We start from the raw sequence: 10,727 nt of genomic DNA on the forward strand, positions 1-10,727 counted from the left end.
AAATCTTTTTACGGTATACAATGCACATAGTAATGTATCATTTTATTGCAGATCCTGACCACGAAATACACTAAAGTTATTGTAAGTAACTATAGCTACTAAAGTTAACATACTATTTTATTATTAATTGTTAATATTTACAGTACTTTGATCAAATTTGGATGATTTTACCAGGGGTGTTTGCATTAGATAATTTCTATGGGTTTCTAAACCTCTCTGTACGACATCATGCCCTTATCATGCCAACACTGTAACGAACTGAAATTGTATGGCCAGGGTCCACTGTGGTGTCCTAAAACCTTTCTGCTACTTTAATATTTCTCTTATGACTGTAGCGATTTGTGAGCACTCTTTGAGTGCCACCAGGTAGTCTACGAATTCAATGCATTTGAGTAGGTGGTTATTTCGTGTGATAATGGTAAGATGTTGAAGTAAAATTATACTCGGTTTAACAACCGTTTTCAGTTCATATCAGTTGATGACACAGCAGCTCAGAGAGACGCAGGGCTGCATTACATAGTGATCAACATGAATTCACCTATTATAAATATATTATATATGTTAGTAGTTAATTAACATGAATATAATAATAACAAATATCTTTACAATCACCAAAAAACTGTTCAAAATCATCAAAGTTCTCTGCACTCGTGTTACAAGTAGAACTGGAGTTGTCCTTTCAATATATCAACGTTTAAATAGATAAAAAATGAAGTTTTAGTTTTTAAATACTATAACCTGTTAAGATAATTCATAAAAGTGAAAACTGGGAAGAAAGACCATCACACTATTAAGTACTAGTTCATGCTAGTACTAGTTCATGCTAGCCTAATTATCAGCTTGTAAAATTATTTATAATGTTGAAAAAATAATGACAATATTTTATACCATTATATCATTAAAATGCTATAAGTTACTCAATGTCCAGGCCTGAAAGCGGGCCTCAATATTTGAAATTCAGAGAATTTCAGAATGTACTGGTGCAATCTTTTCTATCACTTTTTAATAGCTCCAAATAAAGTAGCTTTGTCATTGACTGCCATTTCTTTAAGGAAATCCCAATCAACACTCTCACCTGCCTTTTCATTCAGCCATCGCAGAGGCTTTGGTCTGGCAAAACTCTCCGATTCCTCCTTTAGCTATAAATATACAAAGATATAATAGTTTTGGGTATACATTCTAGACAGCATTAGAGTACCGTACTTGTCGGACTATTAGCCGCTACTTTTTTCCGATGATTTGAGCCATGCGGCTTATATAAGGGTGCGGATATTCTGTGGCTTTTTCTTTCACAGCTAGGGCACATTAACCAGATTCTCCGGTTAGTGCGCCTCTAGCGGTGAAAGAAAATACAAAACAATGCCTAACGGTACTGTTCCATTAGGCACTAAATTAAAAAGCGTCGATTAATGCGAAACAGTGCCAATAGGGACTGTTCCGTTTTAAACAGCAAAGTTGCCGCCGTGTTAAAAAGCACCGTCCTGAGTTCTGCGGCCTATACAAAGGTGAGGCCTATGCATTGTTTTATTATCGGTTTTTGGAAAATAAAGCAGATGCGGCTTATATAGGGGTGCGGTTTATAGTCCAAAAAGTACGGTAATTCAAATGTGGAATCAATACCGGATATGTTATGCTTTTGTAATTTGAAATAAAATATTTCCTGTTGAAGAATTTTTGTAGAGAAGTTAGTTTCAAATAAATTCTTCACACTGTAGAGCAACATACCCTGTCCACTGGATGCCCGGGGTTGCACAGGTTATAAAAAGGATTTTGCACAGAACATTTATCTTTAATCAACATATACAACATTTACCATTCTAACTTTTAAATTTTAGTTTTGTTTATTCCTGCGTAAATCATACCGTACTGGCTGCAAAGCCTACTAAAAGTCATAAGGTGATCTATGAGTATATCGAAACAGACTTCCATCCTCACCTCATTCAACTTTGTTGCGTTGGTCAAATGTAGATAATATATGTTTTTAAATCGTTCAATAGTCTGTCTGTCTTTACCAGTGAGTTTGAGGGCAGCATTGATAGTTTTACCTTCGATGACGCGTTCATGGACAAAGGTAAACAACTGAATGACCTGTGCAGTCGTGCTCACTGAAAACACACAAGTGTATGGTACCTGTTAATCAATCATTTGATCTGAACAAACCGACAATATATACAAAATATACTTAGCGTAGAAGTTGTTATTTTTAGGTTTCTAAAGTTTGCCGGTTAAGGCAAAATTTGCTTAGAAAATTTTATATACAAGTCTACTGAGCCTCATGTAAAACGTTTTTTTCTCAATCCTAATCAAAATTTATGGCAAGCCACTGGCGACCATAGAATTTTAGACTTGACAGAAATAATACAACCCCTTCATACATCATAGGAAATAATGGAAAATAGATAACGAATGTAAATGGTAAAACTATACAACTAGGGTGTGATAAAGAGTTGAATTGTCATTCCTTGTACTTTTACGCTTTGCTCTACCGTGTACTAATATATTCGATATAATATATCAAGGTGTTTGCCATATGAAGTTGTCCTACCTCTTCCAAACTTGGCTGGCTTTTTTTCTTGTTCATCTTCAACAACGGGAGTCCTAGCACTGGATGTAGCAGGCCCTAAAGAGGTAATTATCATAATGCATTAGCAGGGCATGTAGTGCAGCGTGAGTTATCATGTTTCTGCATATAAGCTGGCCCTAGAAAAACAGCCTTGAAACCAGGGAATTTATAAGAATTCGAATATATAAGCCAACTTGGTAAACCGTAAAACATCGTATGTACCTATCAAAGCTAAGGGTGGCAGAAGTAGAAGACTTTTGTAGGCTTAGTACGAAGCCTTTCTGATTGGTGAGTGGCTGAATAATTAGCCTATCATCTCTCGACTTATTTGAAAAAAACCAAGCCTCTGATTGCGTTGAGCCAATAGAAAACATGTTTGCATCTCACGTTTGCAAAAACACATTTTCATAGCTATTTCTTTTTCGCGGCGAACAGACACATTACCACTACGCAGGTTTCACAAATTGTAGATCAATGAACTTCTGATGATTACTGATTACTGATGGTTACTATATAGTAAGCTATAGTAATAGTGGTAACTCGTCTGACTTGGAACATGCTTGACTTGTCAACCATGACAGTATAAGAAGGACAAAAATGTATCTCAACTCAATTTGCAACATAATTGTGGCCTTTTTATGAGATAAGATGAGGTGAAATTTTATGCTAATTAACTTGGTCAAATGTTATGACAACATTTTAATGTCAATGTTACATGCGCCAACGTCAAATGTTTGGTTTTACCAAGTATTTAATTGTCTCCATAAAGATTTATTTAGTAGCGAAAGAGTTAATGGTGGTGGAAATTGTTATTGTTAGGTTTTACTTTTATTAATAAAGTTGACTTTATAAAGGTTTGAGTTGAAGCGGGTGAAATTAAGTAAGCATTAATATCATTTTGTTTGCTTGCAATTGGAGTTGCGCATGTATTACGCCGGACCCCTCAGTTTGGTAATTCTTTTTGTCCTAGCTTCAACTTGAATGCGGGGATATACGATATCTGTATCTACAGTTAAAAAGTAGAACAAGAATCATAATTCTATGTGATATTATACTGTATTGAGTATACTTGATTTGAGTTCCTTTTTAACTCACTCTCTTTGTGTACATGAGACGATTCAACTTGCAAATCTTCGCTACAATAAAAGTAAGGCTTCACTATATGACAGACATTCTAGTGTCTGTTTAAAATCAGGGTTAAAGGGTCGGATAAATTTCACTTTGTACGGGTCATAAACTAATGACATTCAGTCCTGTAGACCAACACTACGGTGCCTGCATCAATCAACTGCTTTCCAGCGTTTTAGAATACAGTGCTCCCAGGCCATATTCTTTAATTCGTTATGGAGTTGGCATCGTATAGCACAAATGTCGGATAGAGGGATATAGAAAGCCATAGTAATTATACAATGCAAACGTCCCCTGCTAAAAGTCATCAAATATTCATATACCTACTGTACAGATTAAACCTTAGTAACAGAACAATATGTTAACCTTCATGACTATAGTTATCTATAGTAACTTTAGTGTATTTAGTGGTTATGATCTTCAATCAAATGTAATATTACAATGTACTGTAGGGAGTTCTTAACTTGGAGACGGATATATAACATAAACTTTAAATTTAAAGTAAATGAATTTAACTTACTAAATTCATTTAAGTTAAGTTGTAGTACATGTACGTACATGTACGTACATGTACGTACATGTACGTACATGTACGTACATGTACGTACATATCTTTAACTATTTTACTGAACTTCAACATTTTCATCACTAAAATTTTATTGTCTATCAGTTTCCGGCTCCTTTTCACTATTACTTTTAGCCGACCTCACTAAAACCTTTAACCTAATTAGACAAGAAAGCCCGAGTGATGCTGTTCTCATAATAAAGTGGAATTTAGTTAGCAGATTAAGGGGAGTTGTTTGATCCTTGACCCTCTGTTCGAATGGATCGCAGTTCAAACTTAGCTACTACGTCTGAAGGGAAAATATGATGTATCACTTTTCACATAAGGAATGCCAAACTGAGAGAAAACGGTTATCGTATCTCATTGTGGAGTTGCGAGGTTTTCAGCTACAAGAATACCTGCATCTTTGTTATTTCGCCGCAAAAAATACCCCAATAGCCAAATTGGAAATGCGAGCAAAGATTTTGTTGAATCAAGGTGGCGAAATAGGATTTGCATGGCGAGGACAAAAGGCCATCGTGTTCCACTTCGTAAAGTAAAAAATCTTATAACAGGAACATTTTAACCCGAGGGCGCAATGTGATTGCGCAAAGCATTATTCACTTTATTGTGTGCAAGCAAGCACAAAAGACAGAGCGCAGGCGTTATTTTTGCAGAAGTGTAGAAGTGATTTCTGGTAATTGCTTACCAGATGTATTGTAATAACTGACATTACAGCTGTACAGCCCAACCTAACAAGTCAAAGTGTATTGCCATCAAGTAAGGGTAAAAGTAGGACAAAAGATTAGTTAACAATGACTACTAGAAGAAAACAACAATAAGACTTTGCAACACTAAGTACAGTGGAACCTCGGTTCTCAAACATAATCCGTTCTAGAAAGTTGTTCAAAAACTGAGTTGTTCGAGATCCGAAACAATTTTTCCCATATGAATAATTATATGTGAATTTTAATCCTTTCAAAGGCGAGAAAACAACTTCGGTAAAGTATTTTTCCAACATTTTACACCATAAATTGTACTGTATACTATAAATAAAATTGATTAGATATAAATCAGGTTTAACTTTAATAAAAGTTTTTTCTATTTATGATGATGGAAAAAACAAAAGTAAAAATTTCGTATGTTTTGCTCTTAAAACATCAAACACATTAAAGGTTAAGATACAATACCCAAAAATTTCAGAAATTGATAATGAAACAGCAAAAATGCAACAGATCAGTTACATTAAAAATCGTAGGAAAAAGAAAACATAAACAGCAATTGCACGTTTACTTCACATCTTTAAAGAAGAATCCTCCAAAACAATTTAGGGTAACTAGACTGGAGGGGTTATCTCCCTAGCAAATCTCTTCGGTAAAGGAGACTTTGTCCCAGATGGTTTCTTCCCTTTTGTAAAGAATTTATGAAGTGTAAATTGATTCTCCATTTGTTGACCAATGTTTCCATGCTGTTTCCGAAGATGTTTCAATTACAATGCGCATGCTCCGGTTTGGTCAAGAGCCGAATTTATGTTCGAGATCCGAGACGGACAAATCTCAAAATCTTTGGTCAAAAACCGAGTCGGTCGAGAACCGAAGCGTTTAAGAACCGAAGTTCCACTGTACAGAGTATGAATACGTGCATGACAGAAGGTGAGTTTTTGCCATCAACTAGTGTCTATGTTAGACCATCCCATTACCGCTAAATTATCTTTTAGCTTTAGGTTAATCGAGAGAAAATATTTTTTCTCAATTTATTAATTAGATAATTTAAAACAAAATATTTAATATTTTGCTATAAAATGTCTTGCAAAAGGACAATAATGATCTAGCAAACTGACAAACGTCATTTTTTGTTCTAAAGTTATCAAAAGCTTTCTGCATAGTAATTTCGTTTATAACTGTAATTGCATGATTAATTGTAAATTCTATGTAACTGGTTTAACAAAAAAACAGATGTGTGCGGTTATCTTAGCGTCTACTCACGTGATGTGATAGTTGTCTGGGAGTTACCAATAGAAATGATGAATGGTAAAGGAAGAACTTTTAGTAGCATCCCATTCGTGCATTCGTATCCATCTGTAAAACAGTGGAAAGATGTAAGTAAAATAATAATAATATGTTACTAGTTGCTGTCGTATCAGAGTAAGTATTTAGCTTCAAAAATACGGAGTCGCTCATAAGGTGACACGAGTTTCAACAGAATGGACATGCCAATACAAACATAAGAAAGTTATCAGCTCTGATTATTAATTACGGCTTAGTGACTAAGTCTGCATAAGTAGATACATTGTAATGCAAGAGAATAACACTGCAAACCACAAATCAAAGGTTGATGTTTCCCAAAGTCAAATGCTTTCCTTTGAAGCTACCTGATGCCAGCGGAAGACAAAACAATAAACGAGAACACTGTGGACTTATGGCTGTTACATAATACTGTTAGAACAAAGACTCATCAGGAACTTAAGCACAGTATATCTAACCGGTGGTATGGAGTTTACAGATGCTCCCAGTTTCTCGTTGCACCGTGTTGGTAAATTCTCCAACTGTGCTATCAAGTGAGAACGGAAACACAAGACGCTTGGAGTTGTAGATGAGTTTGATAACTTCTCCGACAATTTGCCCTAAAAATGAGTATACTATTGAACAGATCATGCAATGCTTCGAATCTGCACACTGAAAATAATAACACACAATTTGATTTTTGATTTTGTCTACCAAGTAAGAACTTGTGGGTCACCAAATTTTTGTGGTTCCCACCCATGATTGTTGACTTTTTAAGGCGCAATACGGAAAGTGAATAGATTTACTATATTTGCAAAATGTATTTTTATAGGACAATGATGAAAATAGAATAGATAAACAACAGCTAACTTCCTTGACGAAAATTCTTGCGAAAGCATAATGTTTCAGATTTTAGTTTAAATTAACATGGAACTCTGGTTCCTGATCAATGAATCTGATTAAAATAGGTTTTCCAACTTGAGCAAGTTAAAATAGTGGAATAATCCAGTACATTCTATACCAAGTTCTACTCAGCATACAAAATTTGAAAAGCACATCACATAGAGGTATCAATGCTTTAGTAATTTTTGATAACCAGCTCTAGTGCAATACCAAATTATACTATATCATGAAGGGTAACAGTTTGTGTAGAAAACCACAGAAGATTTTACCTTCATATTTAAACACTTGTGCAGGTGTCGGTCCATGAGATAAGTCAATTGGATTCTCTCTTTCCTCAACAGTGACAGTTGATGTTGCTTCAGCATATGCTGGTTCTACTTGAGACATATTATTAGTGATGGAATAGTTTGTGGACCAAGGCCTTTTCCTCTCAGAGGGATTGGTAAATAGATTCGAGTTTGATGTTGAAGTTGATGAATGCATTAGAGTATTTGGAACATAAGGTGAACCTGTATATGTTGATGAAACTTGAGAGGGCTCATTTTCATCTAGTATCAGTGACCTTAGAGACGGAGGCAGATTCTGCCCCAAACTTAGAGGACTCTCTGAACTTACCATCGATAAATCTGGTGTTTTAGAGTTGCTGAAAAGGAATTCTGAATAGGCTGTTTCTAAGCTGGCATGGGATACAAAAGGATTGTCAAGGTTTTCTTCCAAGTTATGAGTTTGAAGGGAAGAAGGAATTTGAAAACTTGATTGATAGTCATTGGCAGGTTCCTGTAAAAGGGTAAGGAGTGCATCATTCGTTGCAGAGTGTGGTGACCCTCTGTGAAAATCAAATGTAGTTGGAGAAAAAGTGGAATTTTCGAAAGTAGGTTGACTTGCTCTAGATGCTTTTACGGGAGTGAAAGCTGATCTCCCATTGGGTGTGCCTGGGAGAGGTATTGGTTGTATTTGTAGGACAGAACTAAGAGGTTCTGAAGCAGGTGTGTATGCCTTGTGTGTGACCGAGAAGGCAAGGTTATCATTGGGTGCCATTGCCGTGGCATTTAGAGAATTGGTGGATGTTTCAGAATACTCTTCTCTTGCAGCATATTGCATCGCTGTGTTTCCTTTATTATCTAGCATCATTTTCAGAGCATCTTTTATTTCTGGTGATATGGAGTCTAGTATAAATTTCAGTATGTCTGTATGGCCATGTATACTTGCACAGTGTAATGCTGTGCAGTTTTCATCATTTTGTTGTAAAAGCATCCTATCCTTACTCTCTAATGATACGGAGTCTAGCACACACTTTACTATGTCTGTATGTCCCTTACTGCTAGCATAGTGTAATGCTGTCATGTTGGTATTATTTTGTTGTAAAAGCAGCTTATCCTTGCTCTCTGATGATATGGAGTCTAGTATACACTTCACTATGTCTGTATGGCCATTTCTGCTAGCATAGTGCAATGCTGTACGGTTGGTATCAGTCTGTTGGAAAATCAGCCTATCCGAATTCTCTGATGATATGGAGCCTAGTATACATTTTACTATTTCTGTATGTCCATATTTGCTAGCACTGTGTAATGCTGACCAGTTGGTTTTAGTAATTTGCAAAAGCAGTCTATCCATATTATTTGATGATATGGAGTCAAGTATACACTTCACTATGTCTGTATGACCATATCTGCTAGCACGATGTAATGCTGTCCAGTTGGTTTCAGTCAGATGTAAAAGCAGTTTATCCTTATTCTCTGATGATATGGAGTCTAGTATACACTTCACTATGTCTGTATGACCATTAGTGCTAGCACTGTGTAATGCTGTCCATTTGGTATCATCTTGCTGTAAAAGCATCCTATCCTTACTCTCTGGTGATATGGAGTCTAGTACACACTTGACTATGTCTGTATGACCATATCTGCTAGCACTGTGTAATGCTGTCCAGTTAGAACCAGCTTGCTGTAAAAGCAATCTATCCTTGCTCTCTGATGATACGTAGCCTAGTATACACTTAACTGTGTCAGTATGTCCATGTCTGCTAGCGCGGTGTAATGCTGACCAGTTGGCATCAGTCAGTTGTAAAAGCAGCTTATCTTTATTCTCAGATGATATGGAGTCTAGTATACACTTCACAATGTCTGTATGACCATATCTGCTAGCATAGTGTAATGCTGACCAATTGGCTTCAGTCAGTTGTAAAAGCAGTTCATCCTTACTCTCTGATGATATGGAGTTTAGTATGCATTTCACTATGTGTGTATGTCCATTAGTGCTAGAACAGTGCAATGCTGTCCAGTTGGAATCATCTTGTTGTAAAAGCAGCATATCCATACTATCAGATGATATCGAGTCTAGTATATACTTCACTATGTCTGTATGACCATATCTGCTAGCACTGTGTAATGCTGACCAGTTGATATCAGTCTGTTGTAAAAGCAGTCTATCTTTATTCTCTGATGATATGGAGTCTAATATACACTTCACTATGTCTGTATGTCCATTAGTGCTAGCATAGTGTAATGCTGTCCAGTTGGTTTTAGTCAGATGTAAAAGCAGTTTATCCTTATTCTCTGATGATAAGGAGTCTAGTATACCCTTTACTATGTCTGTATGTCCATATCTGCTAGCGCAGTGTAATGCTGTTTTTCCCAAACTATTTCGTATCATAAGCAGATTATCCCTATTTTCTTTTGATATGGTGTCTAGAGATTGTTTTATTAGTCGTGTGTATCCTAAAATACTAGCCAAGTGTAATATTGTTTCACCTTCCTCATCGCAACTTTTGAGAACTTCAGCCAGGTGATCAGCTAAAGTATGACTCATTAAACATGTTGCTAAGTCTGTATCATTCCTTTTTAAAGCAACATGAAGGAATCTCACCCTTTTGTTAAATAGAGACATCAATATTACAAAGACTTCCTCTCTGTCCACTTTTCGTAAGTATCCATCTAATTGTGTCACTGTGAGATGAGTCTTTCCTGAGACCTCAACATAAGACTTTAAAACTCTAGCAAGATAATCACCAGCTGACGGAGAGCCCTCCCTACTTCTCGCCATCTGTTTATGGAAGTGTTGTTGACTAGGCCTTCTGCAACATCCCAATATAATAATTCCATAGCTACAATACTCAAGTTCCCCTCCTTCTAATGAAGTATTTGTATCAACTTGCCTACATTCCTTATCAAATTAAAAAGTATCTTCCAAGAAACAACTTGATTCAAATTCCAGCAAATGTGCAACCATTTGTGACTATTACTGAATTAAAAATCCTCTACTTAAATGGAGGTTCCACTAAGAACACCCAAAATGCTCCATAACTTGACTAAGCAACTTTACCCTAATACAGTCATACCTCAAAATATGAGTGCCTCAACATATGAGAAAATCAAGATACAAGTAAAATTTTGAGCAGGTTTCTGCCTTAAAATATGAAAAACCTATGAGATAGAAACATACAAGCCTCTTTCGGTTTTTAAGTTCAGTTTTAGGTAGTTTTTTAGAGGATGAGAACGAAGTACATAGTATTTAGTTTTTTTTATACAGGAAATATTGCTTTGAGATATGAAAAAATTGACATACGTGCTTTCTCCAGAAACGTATT

The 10,727-nt window shown here is 35.9% G+C and overlaps 1 protein-coding gene across 1 annotated transcript; it reads right to left on the minus strand.

Moving 5' to 3' along the window:
- Nucleotides 1-542: 542 nt before the first annotated feature.
- On the minus strand, nt 543-10,183 carry LOC137402793 (ankyrin-2-like). The gene is made up of 6 exons (XM_068089299.1): nt 7,411-10,183; nt 6,718-6,858; nt 6,221-6,313; nt 2,546-2,620; nt 1,936-2,105; nt 543-1,139 (listed from the first exon to the last, which is right to left on the minus strand). Exons 1-6 carry the CDS (start codon nt 10,181-10,183, stop codon nt 996-998), a joined length of 3,396 nt encoding a protein of 1,131 aa, XP_067945400.1. The 3' UTR covers nt 543-995.
- Between the last annotated feature and the right edge of the window lie 544 nt (nt 10,184-10,727).

This window comes from Watersipora subatra, chromosome 8 (assembly GCF_963576615.1).
Source record: "Watersipora subatra chromosome 8, tzWatSuba1.1, whole genome shotgun sequence".
NCBI classification, from domain to species: Eukaryota; Metazoa; Bryozoa; class Gymnolaemata; order Cheilostomatida; family Watersiporidae; genus Watersipora; species Watersipora subatra.

Excerpts from the sequence above, each read along its gene's own strand:
- LOC137402793 (XM_068089299.1), bottom strand. The coding sequence starts at position 10,183 with ATGGCGAGAAGTAGGGAGGGCTCTCCGTCAGCTGGTGATTATCTTGCT. Across the intron at positions 6,859-7,410 it reads ACAAGTGTTTAAATATGAAG|GGCAAATTGTCGGAGAAGTT; the intron begins GTAAAATCTTCT and ends ACTCATTTTTAG. Across the intron at positions 2,106-2,545 it reads GCCAGCCAAGTTTGGAAGAG|TGAGCACGACTGCACAGGTC; the intron begins GTAGGACAACTT and ends GTGTGTTTTCAG.